General features: G+C 42.5%; 1 protein-coding gene across 9 annotated transcripts in view; it reads left to right on the forward strand.

The window, feature by feature from the left end:
- Nucleotides 1–17462, forward strand: part of herc2 (HECT and RLD domain containing E3 ubiquitin protein ligase 2) — a 297727-nt gene that overhangs the window by 263840 nt on the left and 16425 nt on the right. For 8 of the 9 annotated variants that reach the window (XM_038818504.1, XM_038818505.1, XM_038818508.1 and 5 more), the window contains 8 exons: nt 3977–4068; nt 8067–8206; nt 9992–10179; nt 10545–10742; nt 11328–11411; nt 14450–14591; nt 16318–16512; nt 17159–17271. In XM_038818504.1, the coding sequence (XP_038674432.1) occupies nt 3977–4068; nt 8067–8206; nt 9992–10179; nt 10545–10742; nt 11328–11411; nt 14450–14591; nt 16318–16512; nt 17159–17271 (1152 nt within the window). The remainder of the gene's footprint in view (nt 1–3976; nt 4069–8066; nt 8207–9991; nt 10180–10544; nt 10743–11327; nt 11412–14449; nt 14592–16317; nt 16513–17158; nt 17272–17462) is intronic. The other variant, XM_038818501.1, reaches the window with a different exon arrangement.

Genomic DNA, 17462 nt, shown 5'->3' on the forward strand with positions numbered 1-17462 from the left:
CACTATTCCAAGCCCAGGACAGTGCCCTACACCATGAAAGGCAAAGTGGAGGAGGAGTAGAAGTGGTTCAAAGGCTAAGAATCATTGAATTTTCATGTTGGTCAGCTCCAATTGCACCGGTTCTTAAAAGCGATGGTACTGTGTGCATATGCGGGGATTACAAATATACCATTAATCTGGTTTCTAAACTGGATGTTTGCCCGTTGCTGAGGGTAGATGGTCTGTTTTGCAGGAGGCAAGATGTTATCAAACCTTGACATGAGTCAAGCCTACCAGCAGCTCTTGTCAGAGGAGGACTCAAAACAGTATTTCACAATAGATACCTACAACGGCTCATTCAAATACAACCATGTGATCTTTGGGGTGTCTCCCTGGCGGTTTTACAAAGGATAATGCACACTCTGTTGCGGGGTATTCCCTGTGTGGCAGTTTATTTGGACGATGTCCTAATCACAGGGAAAACAGAGGAGGAGCACCTCAACAACCTGGATCAAGTGTTACAGCGTCTGAAGCACAGAAAATGCATCTTCCAGGCACAGAGTATGGAATATCTGAGTCACAGAATCACGGTGCAGGGTCCATTCTCTGTGGAAGAAAAAAATTGATCTGTCAAGGATTTAATGAACCATTGCGGGGAGTTTCTGACAGTCCTTTCAACAGTGTTGGCGCCACTGTATCTGTTGCTGCGCAAAGAGATCAAATGGAAGTGGGGTCAACGCAAGAGAAAGCTTTCAGGACGTGAAAATGTTGCTACAATTTAACCTGCTGGTTTGCTTTGATCGGCACAGAGAGTTCATTCTGTCATGTGATGCCTCGCCTTGTGTCATTGGAGCAGTACACTCTCATTTGATGGAGGGTGGGTCAGTGGTTTACATTACTAACACTGACCACAGCTGAATAGGAATATTCACAGCGAGGCAAGGAAGGTCAAGATAATGTTTTCACTGTGAAACAATTTCATCAGTACCTTCATTGGTGTTCAGTCACCATATGTACATACACAAGCCATTTTAGTGAGTCTAGAAGCATTCCTCCCATGGCCTCAGCAAGATTATAGTGCTGATCTCTCACATTGTCAGCCTTCCAGTACAACACCGTACAAGGCAGGGAAGGACAATGCGAATGCAGACACGCTGAGTCGTCTTCCTTTACCGGACACGCCAACCAAGATTGTATTCCCTCTGGTGATAATTTTCTTCTTTGAATGACTTTCAAATTCACCAGTGAATGACAAACAGATTAAACTGTGGGCGGACAGGGATCCTGTCTTGTCCCGGGTGCGAAGATTGCTTTATGCAGGGTTGACCTCCTGTCATAGAGGGCGAGGAACTGAGGCCAAATGTGAAACACAAAGATGAGCTGAATGTGCAGGATGGTTGCATTCTTTGGGTGTCTAGAGAGGTCATTCCACTCCCTGGTCAATCACAATTGTAGATGAAGTTCATGAGGTTCATCCGGGTACCTCCCGAATGAAAAGTTCAGCAAAGCCATACATTTGGTGGCCTAATATAGATCAGGACTTGGAGAACAAGGTGAATTCTTATTCAGCGTGTCGGCTAACAAAAGGTGATGCCACCAGCACCACTCCCACCGTGGGTGTAACCCGAACGCCCCTGGCCTAGAATTCATGTGGACTTTGCAGGGCCTTTCTATGTGTCACATGTTTCTAGTCATTGTGGGTGCGCTTTCTGAGTGGTTAGAAATGCACATCATGAGCAACATTATAGCTCCCATTACAATAGAGAAGCTACGCCAAGTTTTTGCAACTTATGGCTGCCTGCATTCTGATAATGGGACAACGTTTGAGTGATTTGTTCCAAGATTTAATGCCGAGAAATGGAATACGCCATTTGCGTACTGCTCCTTTTCATCCAACGCCAATGCAGTACTTTGGGAACTAAGCTTTCATGGTTTTTGTCCAATTTCATATCACACAACAAACGACAACAGGATTTTCACCGGCTGAAATGTGGTTGGGTCGGAAGCCAAAGTCTCATCTGGATTTGCTACATGTCAGAGTGAAATGAAAATGAAAATCGCTTATTGTCTCGAGTAGGCTTCAATGAAGTTACTGTGAAAAACCCCTAGTCGCCACATTCCGGCGCCTGTTCGGGGAGGCTGGTAGTGGGAAGGAGCTAGGAAAAGCAGAAGGAGCGGCATTACTAACATGCGAAGGAGAGGCATTTCAATCCAAATGACTTGTGTCATTTCGACAGTAACCAGCGATGGTTGCCTGGAGTTATTCAGAACCGAGGTAGTCCAGCATTGTTAGTGGTTAGTAGTAGGGTCATCCATAGGCACCAAGATCACATTAGTCTATGCCCCGACTCTGAGACAGCTAAGTTTCCGATTCTCACTGCAGGTGGAGTTAGGGGGATAGGGCAGCGGAGTGACCTAGGTTAGGATGCTCTTTCGGAAAGTCAGTGCAGACTTTGATGTGCCGTGTGGCCTCCTTCTGCACTTGCAGGGATTCTGTGATTCTAGAAGGAAATGTTGCTGTGGAAATTTGACAGGAAATGGTTTAAGTTGCTCGGAGGATCCCAGTGGGCGCCACTTCGGGAGAGGGTTAGGGACATTTTGTCACTAACACCCAGTCTACTTTTGCACTCACAAGTCCAACTCAACTGAACAAAGATTCACCAGTGTTTATGGAGTCACCAGTGGTTCTTCACAGATCACAGCAGTCGCAAAGTTCCTGAAAGATTGATATATAATTGAGACGTGTGTTATTATATTTCCTTGAAGGGGATTGAAATTCAAGGTGGGGGGGTGAAGAGAAGTGTTATAGTAAGCATCTTCCTATTTGATTATATTTATGGATATCTTTTAACAAATAAAAATAAAATAAAGAACCTTTATTGTCACAAGTAGGCTAACATTGACACTGCAATGAAGTTACTAGTCGCCACATTCCAGCCCCTGTTCGGGTACACTGAGGGAGAATTCAGAATGTCCAATTCACCTGTGTGTGTGTGATATCATCGGTAGCGCAGGCTTGCATGGGCTTTCAGTATTGCCTCGAGGAGCTCGTGTATAATTGAGTATAATTGCTGCTGGTGTCTGAAGTCGAGCTGTATTATTATTTCGATATTTTCACAAGTAAAGAAAATTGAATTTTTACAACATGTTTGACTATCTTTTTGTGGTCAAGTTACCACAATACTAAACTGTAGCTGGGAAAGATTGCAACACGATGTAGCAAATCTCTTGACACATCATTGTCGCCCTTCTAGAACCTGCAAATTCAGGATGTCCACATCATAATTTCTGCATACAACACTAGTTTGTGTCCTAATCCAGCCATTGCTGGACACAATTTAATAGTTAATTGTTATTTATTCTCCCTGGGTGGCACGGTGGGGCAGTGGTTAGCACTGCTGCCTCATGGCGCCGAGGACCTGGGTTTGTTTCTTGCTCTGGGTCACTGTCCGTGTGGGGTTTGTACATTCTCCCCATGAGTGCGTGGGTTAACCCAAAGATGTGCAGGGTAGGTGGATTGGCCCTAAATTGCCCCTTAATTGGAAAAAAAATGTATTCCCCCTATTTGCCTTGTCTTTCAGATTTGAACTTCTGGGTTGCTGTTTGTTTGGATCAAAATGTTTTTATTAACTCAACAACACTTTTATATGAACACCAAATTTCACTCCCTCGGATTCTTGATTATTTAATCTAGGAATTTGTAGGAAATAAACTGCAAAATATGTGTTTGGGAGGTGAGCTCCAGAGGCTCTGTCACAAAGCGGGAATCGACAGAGGTGTTCATTTGAAACTACCTGGGGATTGATTTTTCAGCGTGCACCTGCTGTTTGCTATCAACTCTGTACAACTATTTAAACAGAAAAACTTTTGATTTACTTCACATTCAGTCTTTTCGTATATTTCTACTTGATTTATGACCATTTATCTGGAGAATTAATAAAACTGCCAACTTTTGGGATTGCTTCCATTGATATTTCTCATTATTTTCTACAAATAGATTGACTCCCTAACTGGACTTGGTGTGGTTAAAGTGGAATGTGGATCACAATTTTCCGTGGCCTTAACTAAATCTGGATCTGTTTATACTTGGTATGTATTATCTTTCACGGTCTGTATTTTTCATATTCAGCTGCTTTCGGCAGCTCTCATTAACCTGAAAGAAGAGTATCTGCATGCATGGTCGGAGTGGATTCTTTCCTTTTCAACCTTCTGCCTTAATTTTAGCAGTGTTATGTTCCCTTGCTGTTTGCTTCAGAGACCTCAATGAAATAGCAAGTTAGTAGCAGGTGATTGGTGTCCATTTTAATAATGAAAGCAACTTGCATTTACATGTTTGCTTTAATCACGAAAAAGAATATCAAACTACTTAATTGGTGTAAACAAAAATATTGCCAACGAATTAAATTAAGAGAAATGACCAACATGTGGTCAAAAAGGTGAGAATTAGGGAGGGTCTCTGGGAAGAGAGAGAAGTGGAGAGCAGGGACAATTTAGGGAGGGGATACTATGGTGTGAGGCTTAGATGACTAGACACAATTCAAAATGGTAGCGTGAAGGGGGATTGGCGAACAGCCAGAGTTTGGGAGGGGGACAGATTTTGGGTCTGGAGGAAGTTGGGGTGGATAAGGCCATGAGTGGATTTAAATATAAAGGTGAAAATTTTTAATATACGATGTTAGGTGACCAGGAACCAATGTAGGTCAGCAAGATTGGATCATGGATGAGTGGGACTTGATAGGTGATCGGATACAGGTAGCAGGGTTTGTGTGAGTTGAAGTTTATAGATGGTGAAGAGCAGGACAACTTTGAATTTGTCGCGTCTGGAAGTGACTGAAAGCAAGGATTAAGGTTTCAGGAGCAGATTGGCTGAGACAGAGCAGAAGCAGTCGATATTATGGAGGTGGAAACTGGAAGCCTTCGTGAAGTAGAGAATATGGGTTTGGAAGCTCAACTCTGGATCAGATGGGATGTCGAGACCCCAAGCAGTCTGATTGAGCCTGAGAGAGTGGCTAGGAAGGAGAATGGAATTGTTGGCAAGGTTATAGAATTCGTAGCCGAAGATTATGCTTTTGGTCTTCTCAATGAGGAAAATGAGCTGGAAGACTGTACACAGTCAAGCAGACAGAAAACACAGAAGGGCTCATGAGGTGCTGCCAAGGCAAGGATTGGTGTCATCAGCACACAAATGGAATTTAATGCCATGTCTGCGGAGATATTGCTTGTAGCAAACAAAGTTAGATCCAGGATAGATACTGGTATTTTCAAAGGTAATGGTGCAGGGGCGGGGCTTGGAGTCATTGCTGTTCTTGATCTTCAGATAGTTGGAGTTTCAAAATTAAGTACCGACAAAACAGGAACAGTGCTCGTGATTTAATCAATCTTAGTCCTAAAATTTCAATTGGCTCCTAATTCACTGCTTTTTGACAGACAAAATTCCAAAATCCAGTGATTCTGTGTGAATGTTTGCTTTTTAAAAATTTCTTCCCAAAATAGGCAAGCTCTAATTTTAGTATTATACCATCACCAAAGCACAGTTTATAAAGCTTCCATGACTTTATAATTAGTGGTGTAGTGGTATTAGTAATCTGGACTAGTAATCCAGAGACCCAGGATAATGCTGTGGGGTCCCGGGTTCAAATCCCACCATGGCAGATGGTGAAATTTGAATTCAATAAAAATCTGGAATGGGAAGACTAATGAGGACCATGAAACCATTGCCAATTGTCGTAAAAACCCATCTGGTTCAGAAATGCCCTTCATGGAAGGGAATCTGTCATCCTTACCCGGTCTGGCCCACACAGACCAACACAGAATGAGGTTGTCTCTTAACTGTCCCCCACTGAAATGGTCTAGCAAACCACTCAGTTCAAGGGCAATTAGGGATGGGCAACAAATGCTGGCTCAGATAGCGATGCCCACATCCCAAGAATGGATTTTAAAAAATAAATAAATAAGTAAAACATTCACCTTGTACTCCACTTTTCAGTCCTTTCAAAATGGTTAGGTCGATATTGTTCAAGCAACGGAATCCTTAGATACTCCCTATACTTCTCTGGGTGGCATGAAAGTTTATCAGTTCTGTTTCTTGCCACTCTTCACTTCCCCTTGTGTAACTTAGCTCAATCCCGCTATCCCATTGTAATCACCTTGGCAGGTTTGTGATGCGAAGCCAGAGATGAAAAACTGACCCTGACTTGAGAAGTGAGCATCTTGCCCTTTATGCCGCAGCTCAGAATAAATACTTGTACTTTTACACTATTGTTCATACAGTCTTTGTTGTGTATTGATGTTTGTTCCAGATTTGAACAGGGTCACTTTTAAGAGTCTGATCACGTGATGTTTTGATGACATCATTGGCCATTTTCACAGACAATCAGACAGTCTATCCTAACAGCCTGTAGCATAAACACCTTTCCAATAAAGCTCTTGTTTGTTGTACCTTTCTGATCTGCAAGCCTATCCTTTAAAAATACCACAAAGAGAACTGTGACCAGGAGGTCAGAACCATGCTGGCAGACTCCCAGAGAAGGAAATAAAATAAAAGGTCATTGATCTGTATGCAGACATCCAAAAAGGTTTAAGAAGCTAAAAACTTCGCTACACCACAGCTGGAACGTGCTAAACGTCGGTAACAACCGTCAAAGAAACCAAAATTAAACTTAGATGTTGGAGGAAACAACATTGAAACGAAGCTTGCCACGTACTCTGCCCAGAAAGATCTGGAACAATACATGGAGCAAGTACCTTGCAACAATAGTTTGGGTGTTCCAAAACTCAGAATGAAGCAAGCTGAGCTCAGGGTTACCTGCTTTGAAAAAAAAAGCACGTTAGTTTAGTGGCACATTTCGCTTATACAAGCCCTGTCTATAGTAAAAATGGTGGGAATATTTGGCGCGGTGGGACTGTATGATGAGAACACAGAGAAGTGGAGCACATGGACTGAAAGATTTGGTTATTTTGTCCAAGTGAACAAAATTGCGGCAGATATTGTAGTCCCAACATTCCTGAGTAAAATGCAACCTCCTGCGACGTCTGGTGCAGCTTGAAAAACCAGGCTCGAAAACCTATGATGACATTGTGGCAATATTGCAGGGCCACTTCTCATCTAAACCTTTTGGTCATCGCCAAGAGGTTTAAGTTCCATAAACATAACCGCCAAGAAGGTGAATCAACCACACAGTTCGTAGCTACTTTGAAGAAAACTTGTGATTTTGGAGATGTCTTGAATGACACCATTAGAGACAGACTAGTTGAGACGTGAAACTGGCCAATAAAGGCTGTTAACAGAAAGCAACTTCAAACTAAAGGCTTTAGAAGTTGAGACCTCTATGGAATTAGCAGCTAAGAAAGCCCAACAATTAGGTTTGAGTACTAGAATCCGTAAAATGTTAACTGAGATCTAAATACAGTAACCGGTTCGAAATTGCCACTGATGTGCAAAAACTGAAATGATAATCGCTTATTGTCATGATTGGCTTCAATGAAGTTACTGTGAAAAGCCCCTAGTCGCCACATTCCGGCGCCTGTTCGGGGAGGCTGGTACGGGAATTGAACCGTGCTGCTGGCCTGCCTGGGTCTGCTTTAAAAGCCAGTGATTTAGCCCAGTGTGCTAAACCAGCCCCTCTGGGTACTCAGCGGCAGACTGCCGGTGCAAAGATGCAAAATGCAGCAATTGTGGTATAAAGGGGCACATCGAACGTTCATGTTGGGGAAAAAACAACAAGTTCCAAACAAGAACTGTATAAAGCAAGAACCAAGTGTAGTAAATGGAAAATCGAATGGAGGGAAAGGGATCCACATGATGCAAAATGGGCGTGAAAAAGGACCAGAGCCAGTCAGATGACAAACTGTTGTTGAACATAGTGGCCATTGTGAGCGCAACAAATCGTTATTGGGTCACTCCTTTACTGGATGGACAAACAATGAAAATGCAGGTGGACACTAGAGCAGCAGTTTCGTTGATACCAGAAGCTGTTTACCAAGAGAAGCTGCGAAATATTGCCTTAAAACCGGGAATTCAGCAGCATCATTTGTTTGTAAACTAAGTTGCCAAATTAATAACCCACTGTAATTATCTGGTTTTACAGGGGTAAAGGTGACTACCATAGATTGGGTCATGGCTCTGATGACCATGTCAGGAGACCTCGACAAGTCCAGGGTTTACAAGGAAAAAAGGTGATCGCAATTGCAACTGGATCTTTGCATTGCGTGTGCTGCACTGAGGATGGTAAGATTTGTAAGAGATGAAAGCTCGTAGACAAACTAATGCAGGCCTCTTGAACTACTGCGTCAATGGGAATTTGACAAATTTTAATTACAAAATTGACTACTGGTACTAATTTACTGTCCGTGATACTATTGTATATATGAAAGGTTAAAATGCTTGCGTCACTGGGCGGCTCAGTAGTTAGCACTGTTGCCCACGGCGCTGAGGACTCGGGTTCGATCCCGGCCCGGGTCACTGTCTGTGTGGAGTTTGCACGTGGTCCCCGTGTCTGCGTGGGTTTCACCCCTACAACCCAAAGATGTGCGGGATAGGTGGATTGGCCTCATTAGGGATAGAAGAAGGTGGACCAATTTATACGTATTAGGAATGAGAGGGATTGTTTTTCCTTCTGAGTGACTGGCGAGCAAGTGTTTGTATTAAGAAAAAAAATGTTTTAATTCGGGATTCTGAGGTCACTTTGGGAGGACTGGAAAGAGATCACATCACAAAGACAAATTTGATTTCATGTTAATCAGTTTTTTGTTGAAAAGGAGACACCAACTAATTCCTATATAGTTTAGCTCTGAAATTTATGCTTGTTTTAAAATATATACATTAATTTCAAAATTTGAAGTGACGGAATGGTTTCCAGAATTTGTCTGTGACTTGATATTTGGCGTCACCCTGGAGTCAGACGTTTGGGATCAAATCTCACTTCACAGAGTAGAGCAGGTAACTTAGGCGGGCACCTAAGTTGAATATTGTTGCATTGCCAAAGGTGCCATATTTTGGACAAGGTGCTGAGGTCCCATCTGCCTGCTCGAGAGAACGTAAAAGAGCCAGTGCCACTTCTCAGAGAAGAACAGCGAAGTATCCCTGGTGCCCTGGCCAGCATCTGTCTTTCAACCCCACTTGATCAGATTTCCTCGTCATTTGCCACATTGCTATTTTTGAAACCTTTGCGCAAATTGGTTGCTGCATTTGCTTCTGTTACAACTTCGAACATTCAAAACTTTGTTGGCAGTGAAGGACGTTGGGATATTCTGAGAAAACATACACCCGTTCATTAAAGAGAAAATATTTTCTGTTTTTTTTTTTGCAGAATTGGCTTATTTGACCCTGGTGGTATTTCCGGTGCAGTTTGGGTTTGCACCCCTATGTTACTGGGCAGCACGGTAGCACAAGTGGATAGCGCTGTGGCTTCACAGCGCCAGGGCCCCAGGTTCAATTCCCCGTTGGGTCACTGTGCGGAGTCTGCACGTTCTCCCCATGTCTGCGTGGGTTTCCTTCGGGTGCTCCGGTTTCCTCCCACAGTCCAAAGACGTGCAGGTTAGGTGGTTTGGTCATGATAAATTGCCCTTAGTGAGCAAAAAGGTTAGATGGGGTTATTGGGTGACGGGGATAGGGTGGAAGTGAGGGCTTAAGTGGGTCGGTGCAGACTCGATGGGCCGAATGGCCTCCTTCTGCACTATATGATCTATGTTAGGAGTCAGACCTTAATTCTTTGGAGTTGTGTGTGGATGGATAGTGGGTGAGGAAGGATTGCACTGTGTTTTTTGCCAACTCTATCCCTCACTCTGTTACTCACTGCCCACCTAACACATCAGCAATGGCAACTGGGCAAAGCACTGGAGGGCATTCAGCCTCTGTAGATCAGAGGAGGTTGCATTTTCAAGAGAGGGGAATATGGATGAAACTTGATAAAGACGAGAGGAAAGTGGAAATAAACTATACTTCCTCTGACCCAAATATTGTCATGTAAAAATGTACTTCTCTATTAAGTTTTCTTTTTCCTGTCCTAACAAGGAGAAGTTTACACATGGGGAGACAATGACGAAGGGCAGCTTGGAGATGGAACCACCAATGCCATCCAACGGCCTCGCTTAGTAACTGCACTGCAAGGCAAAAAGATAAATCGTGTTGCATGTGGGTCGGCCCACACCCTGGCATGGTCTACCAGCAAACCAGCTAATGCAGGAAAGCTCCCATCCCAGGTTAGTTAGTAGCTTTAGTGGTGACTTTAAAATGTTCTTTTAAGTTGGGTCTGCAACAGAATGCATTACATGTGTTGATAAGGTGTCCTTTGAAGTATTGGGACTCCATCCCTGATATTCCTGACCTACTGAGTTCCCAGGCTAGAAAATTATGGAATTAAAGTGAATCTGTTTAATAAGGAAGGAAGAATCAGAAAGTAATTAACTCTTGGGGCTGTGCCCACCTCCACTGTCACCAAATGGTGTCAGTAAGTCACTGCCCATCTTGCTCAGTCTTTGAAATTGGCAGGTTTATTTGGGAGTCAGAAACACAGTAAAATTAATATATTTTAAAAATAAAACATGTTATTTCTTGTGTATTTAAGATTCCAATGGAATACAACTACCTCCAGGAAATCCCAATAATCTCATTGCGAAATAGACTGTTACTACTGCACCATATCTCCGAACTCTTCTGTCCCTGTATTCCAATGTTTGAGTTGGAAGGCCGGCTTGATGAAACTGGGCAAGGCCCATCAGTTGGACTCGATACTTTGCGTGGAATATTAATATCACAGGGCAAGGTAAGGCCCTGTTTTGACATGGGGCTCAGCTTTAGTGGAACAGCCTTCTGTATCAAATGTTCTATGCATTGTGAAATAACGAAGACGGTGTAAGGAGAGATCAGCTATGGCTCCACCTTGCATTTCACCATTTCAATCAATAAGAATCACAGCATCAGCAGAAATCATGAGCAAGTTGCTTCCTTAAATGTTAATAATGGAATAATAGCATTTGCAGAAAGGTTAAGCAGGTTTCTCAGCAACAGAAATGTTACTGAGAAGGCAAATAGTGAAAGGCTGCTAAACAAATTGATGCCAACAGAACAGGATTGCATGATCGAAGACTACGGGGAGGAAATTTTCAGAGGGTTATTAGCACATGGAATATTTTACTACAAGTAGTGTGAAGGCAGAGACTGTAACATAATTTATAATACAATTTGATAAGTAAAAGGTTATTTAAGAACTAACACGGGAACAGTTAATGAAGTGCCTACTCAATGCTATGATTTCAGTAGGAACAACGTTTATGACTTTTTTCCTTAAGCACAGTTCATTGGTAGAGGTTCTCACAGTGTCCTCAACCTCTTCAACATATTATTGCAGGAGGCTGCTTTCCGCAAGGTCGTGCAGGCGACAATGGTCCGAGATCGACAGCATGGACCTGTTGTGGAGCTGAACAGAATCCAGGTACAATTGTGCAGCAAAATACCCAGTGAAACTTTAAAACTGGAAGCTTGGACTTTTAGCAGCTGTTCTTGATGTTTATATCTTGAGGCAGTGCGGGCAATGCATTTGAGCAATGGCACATGACTAAGTTCAATAGGACTCCTTTTTTACTTTGAGTAAGTTTTGTTTGGCTCCCACTTTAAATGTCAATTTTTGTGGCTGGAGAACATTTTGTCAAAGAAAGATGCTTTTGTTTTTTTAAAAGCCTTTAAACATTAACTTGGTCAAACATCTGATTCTTTCCATTTTGCAACCAACGCTAGTAACAACTTTTGACTTGAATTGCTGAGGGCAATGACTTGTGCTCTTATGTCTTGCTACTGCTGTTTCATAAGTCCATTTCAGTAAGATGCTTGGTTTTTAATTGTGATAAAGAATGCTTCCAACCTGGTAAAATGACGAGACCTGTTAGCAGAGAACAACACCTATAGCACAAGACAATGCCGAGATTACTGAGCATTGGAGGCAGTTAGGTTTTACGTTTGTAGGCTTTAGGAAGAAGGAAAGACTGAGGTTAGTAAAGGAGTTCCAGTTTTGAAGACTTGGGATATAATGAGTTATAGGGGGAGACAAAGAGTATGATTGAATTTAAGGCGAAGGAGAAAATGTTGGGAGATATTTATTTTGGGGCTTCAGTGCAAAGGGAAAGAGTTCAAAGCAAAAAACACTAATAGTAAAATAGAGGACTACTGAGGTTGATGCAAGAGGGAGGAGAATAAATGGAGGCTTGAGATGGATTTGTCAGTTAAATGAGAATTTTTTGAAAAACCTTCCTTGATATGGGAGTAGTATTGGGTTCTGTTGATTGTTTATAATATTATAATACTGCTGTATAGTTTAATCCCTACTAACCCACCATTGTAAAGCTCTGTGCTACAGTACTGGTTCTCTCATATTATTTCTCAATCTATCAGTGTCTGCCTTATTACCTTTTTATATCTAGTTCCACTGCTAAATAAGGGAAGTTGATTATCTGCGAAACAGTTCTCAAGTACAACCAAGCTAATATTGTGTTTAAGGAAGTCATTTTTCAATCCTTCATGTCCGTGGGCTGGCATTTTGAGAGTATCTGATATTCCACGGGTTTTCACCATACTTTGCTGAACTAACCGCATGAAGCACTATTGCTCAAAGCGCTTGCTATTCCAGGATCATCTCGGAAAACATGGCTATCCTGTATCCACCAACAATCGTCTTCTTAAACCACCTACATCCTATTTTTCACCAAATCCTGCTTGCCCATTATCCCTGAGGTTGCTGACCTTCATTGCTTAGATGGCTGAAGGCATAGTAAACAATGAGTTCTGAAATTCCTAACTCCTCCATCTCGTCTCCTTTAATGTGCCCTTAAAGCCCAGTTGCTTGCCCAAACTTCTACTCGTCCTAATATGTTCTTTGGCTGAGTGCTGACTTTCATTTGATTGCGTTTTTACGAAGTGATTTGGAATGCATTTCTACAATCATGGTACTATATTAATGCAAGTTCACATTTCCAACCATTTGAAATTTTCGCTGACTGTTCTTGATCAACTCAGCTTGATTTAATAATATAATAATAATCACTTACTGTCACAAGTAGGCTTCAATGAAGTTACTGTGAAAAGCCCCTGGCTTGTTTTGCAACGCTAATATTTATATAGTGCACCCTGTGTATCGTGAGTGTATGTTAGCCATAGCTCAGATGATAGCACTTTAACCTCCATCAGAAAGCTGTGGATTCTTGTCCCACTTCCGGACTTGAGCACTAGAGTCAAGGCTGACGCTCCAGTGCAGCACTGAGGGATTGCTGCTCTATTGGAGGTGCAAATTTTCAGATAAGACATTAAACCAATGCTCTGTCTGCCCAGATCCCCACAGCACTATTTCAAAGACGATCATTGGAGTTATCCCCAGTGTCCTGACCGATTTCTATCTCTTAATTGGCATTACTAATAGATTATCTGGTCATTACCACATTACTGTTAATGGGAGCTTACAACACTTGAAAGAAGTACTTAAATAGCCATGAAGTGCTGTGGGATGACGTGGGGTTGAAAAGCTCTATATAAATGGAAGTATTTTTTTGTATGTAAATGTACATCTCAGAACACTTTTCAAGGGGGAAGAGGAGGACACTAAGGAGGGAGTAAAGGTAGAGAACCTAGAAGCCTGGTTAGAAGAGATTGCTTTTAAAAACCTTGCTGTAATCGGGGAATAGTCAAATAATTTTGGAACAGAGTTTCAGAGGACAGGAATAATGTGGCTTGAAGATTATCTTATGGTGTAGGAGCAAGCAGTCAATGCATGTACAAGCAGTGTAAATTATTACATAAGGCTGAAGATGTTTATACATATTAGAGTCATAGATAGGCCCTTCGGCCCAGCTTGTCCATGCTGCCCAGTTTCCATCACTAAGCTAGTCCTACTTGCCCGCATTTGGCCCATATCCCTCTATACCCACCATGCCCACGTAACTGTCTAACTGTTGTTTAAAGGAAAAAATTGTACCCGCCTCCACCACTGCGTCTGGCAGCTCGTTCCAAATGCTCACCACCCTCTGTGTGAAAAAATTTTCCCCTCTGGTCTCTTTTGCATCTGTCATTCTCACCTTAACCCTATGCCCTCTAGTGGATGTAGTCATGTTGTGGGAAAACCTTGAACACATTTCATTGAAGTGCAGGGAGCCAGTACAGCTTATTGAGGGCAGCTTATTGCGATCCTAGAGATGAACTTGGTTTTAGTAATGATTTAACGGTGGTGAATGTAAGGCTGGGTGGAATTGGCCACTCTCCTGATATTTCAACCCTTTGCATGCCTTTTGAAATACGTGGCTGCTCACACCAGAAGACTTTTTTTTAAATGTATTCTTTCATGGGATATGGGCAGCGCTGGCAAGGGCAGCATTTGTTGCCCATCCCTAATTGCCCCTGAACCTAATGGCTTGCGAGGCCATTTCAGAGGGCAGTTAAAAATCAACCATATTTCTTCATTGATGCTTAAATTTTATCTTTGTCTTCAAGGTCAAACGTTCCAGAAGTAAAGGAGGATTGGCAGGTCCTGATGGCACAAAGTCGGTTTTTGGTCAGATGTGCGCGAAGATGAGCTCGCTCAGTCCTGATAGCTTATTGCTCCCTCACCGAGTCTGGAAAGTCAAGTTTGTCGGTACATTTGATTTATGCAACTAAACTTTATCCTTGGTTCATTTTTGTTTTGTGGGAGTCAGGTGGGGAGAGGCAGTTGAAACTATTTTACCTCTATTATTTCCTTCAACTTCTATTTTTTTATTCTTCTGATGTTGATGAAGCCAGCTTCCAGCACAGTGCGAACCCAAGAAAGCAATTATAATAAAAAATAAAGTACTGGAAAAACTCAGCAAGTCTGGCAGCATCTGGGAAGAGAGAAACAGAGTTAATATTTCGAGTCCAATATGACTCCTCTTCAAAGCATTATTTTAACATTATTTTCTCTTGATAATTCCAGGTATATGCAATTGGAACCCATATAGATTTTAGCCCTGTGCTCAACCAGCTCACATCTTGACCTCTTCCAATGTTGAATTATTTTTCTGTCTCATTCTTTTCATTTAAAATCACCATCTTGTACTGCAGTTAGAATCAGTGGTCTTCATCTCTTGGTGCTTGAGAGTGCAGTGTTTCCTCCGTCCCACCGCCATCTTATAAAAACATTGTTCGTACTACTCAAGATTTCATGGACCTCTGCTTCTTTGGTTCTTTGCCCAAGTGTTAAACCTCCGTAGCTGTGCATTTACTGCACATGCTCTACAACATTTCCTGGAAAACCGTGACCTTGCCTGATATCTGCATGTGCGCTTTCACCACAAGTTCATGGATTGGAAAATGTGTGAGTACCTGGACTGACTGACTTGTCCCTACACCTTTTTGTTATGGTCCAAGGTGATTGAGGGTATTTCTAGCATATTAACTGAGATAATCATAAAATTTACAGTGCAGAAAGAGGCCATTCGACCCATCAAGTCTACACGGGCCCTTGAAAGAGCACCCTACCAAAGCCTAAACCCACACCTCCACCCTATCCCAGCAACCCCACCTAACCTTTGGACACTACGGGGCAATTTAGCCTGACCAATCCACCTAACCTGCACATTTTTGGACTATGGAGGAAACCGGAGGAAACCTACGCAGTCACGGGGCGAACATGCAGACTCCGCGCAGACAGTGACCCAAGCCGGGAATCGAACCCGGGTCCATGGCGTTGTGAAGCAACAGTGCTAATCATTGTGCTACCGTGTCGCCCATCGCTTAACCTAGGATAATACTGGTGATTTCTTAGCCTATGGCTCAGTAAAGCATCAAGAAGCGTTTAGGGAGTTAGGCTTGGAGATTTTAAGAGTGCATCTCTTTGCCAAACTTGGTGTTATAGTTCCACTATTCTCAAGAATTTTCATGAATGATGGTGGAACAATGTTCATTTACTTGGATTTGATGTCATCTGTCTTATTTTAGTTCACACTTCTGAGATGAAGCTCCCTTCTTTATCGGCTGGTCAGTTCCTGCAACTGAGTGAAACCTGGAGTTCTTAGATTGTTTTACTTTCTCATTGACTGACCTACCTGTCTTCTTCTCTGCCTTCTTTTCTCCACGAGCCGAGACTCTTGTGAACAATAGGGTCAGAGGGGAGCCCTAATGCAGAGAAGAAGCTGTGGCATAAAGCATATAAGCTGACAGCGTCACTGGATGTGCTTTGCTGTTGAATGTTCAGTTGTTTGTAGTATTTGAACAATGTTCTTTGCCACTGACATCATCCATTAGCATGTAAAACTTACCAGGCATGTAATTGATGCAGGGGTTTTGCGTATTTGTTGGTGAAGAAAGGTTATCCGACTGAAACTTGCTGTTCTTTTGTCCAGGCGAGTCTGTGGATGATTGTGGCGGAGGTTACAGCGAATCAATTGCAGAGATGTGTGAAGAGCTCCAAAATGGTTTGACCCCATTGTTGATTGTCACTCCAAATGGAAGGGATGAATCTGGTGCCAACCGGGACTGTTTTTTATTAAATCCAGCTGCTAAATCACTGCTGCACATGAACATGTTCAGATTTCTAGGTATGTGCCTTTCTAATACAGTTTTATTAACATGACTTGGAGTTTTCATTCTTTTTTTAACCATTTGTGCATGTGTATGAATTCAAAAAATAAACTTTCTTGATGGCCACCCATTGTAGCAATAGGCTATGCAGCCAAGAAAGATGGCATATTTGATTTTAATTTCATCAGCCCTCTCGCTATATTGAGCAGTAGATCAGGGTGCGCTGATCTCTGTGCACTGATGGTAAAGATATGCACATGTTGGTTGAGATTGGGACACGGTGCGGGTGAACAGCCAACTGGTACTTGAAATCAAGAGCACCCAGAAGATGTCAGATGCTAGCTGCTGTTGGTCCCAGTTGGATCAGACTCCAATGCAGTGGAACTCCTGAAGAGTAAAGTTAGAAAGAGTGGGGGTGGGGGTAGTATTTTTGTAAGATCGCAATTACTAAATTTAATGTTAATGACCTTTTAGAAATGGTACTAAATTTTACGGAGTGCAATTGGAGCAAATTGGGATCCAATATTTGTTGCAGATATGTCACATTGTGGAACATTTTAAATGAAAAAATTGAGAAGGGGCACTTGCTTGCTATTTGTGATCTATTTATACTCCTCGCCTTGAATTTATCCAGAAATGTTCTATTTACGCTCTCTATTGCAGGTGTGCTTTTAGGCATTGCTATCCGTACTGGCAGTCCTCTGAGTCTCAATTTGGCTGAACCTGTGTGGAAGCAACTGGCAGGAATGAATCTAACAATTGCGGACTTGAGTGAGGTAAATTCTGACACTTCTACCTATGCCATTAGTACATTTGTTAATAATGAACACATTTTAAAAACTTTTGTTTTGGCTGAAGTGATCACTCTGCCTTTGGGAATGACCGCCCCGGGAGCGGTGGATTGGAGGCGGATGTGGGGGGGTGAGAGGCCTTGGGCGGGGGCAGTCATACCAGCTGGGCGGGCTAG

The sequence above is a fragment of the Scyliorhinus canicula genome, chromosome 14, assembly GCF_902713615.1.
Source record: "Scyliorhinus canicula chromosome 14, sScyCan1.1, whole genome shotgun sequence".
Lineage (NCBI taxonomy): Eukaryota > Metazoa > Chordata > Chondrichthyes > Carcharhiniformes > Scyliorhinidae > Scyliorhinus > Scyliorhinus canicula.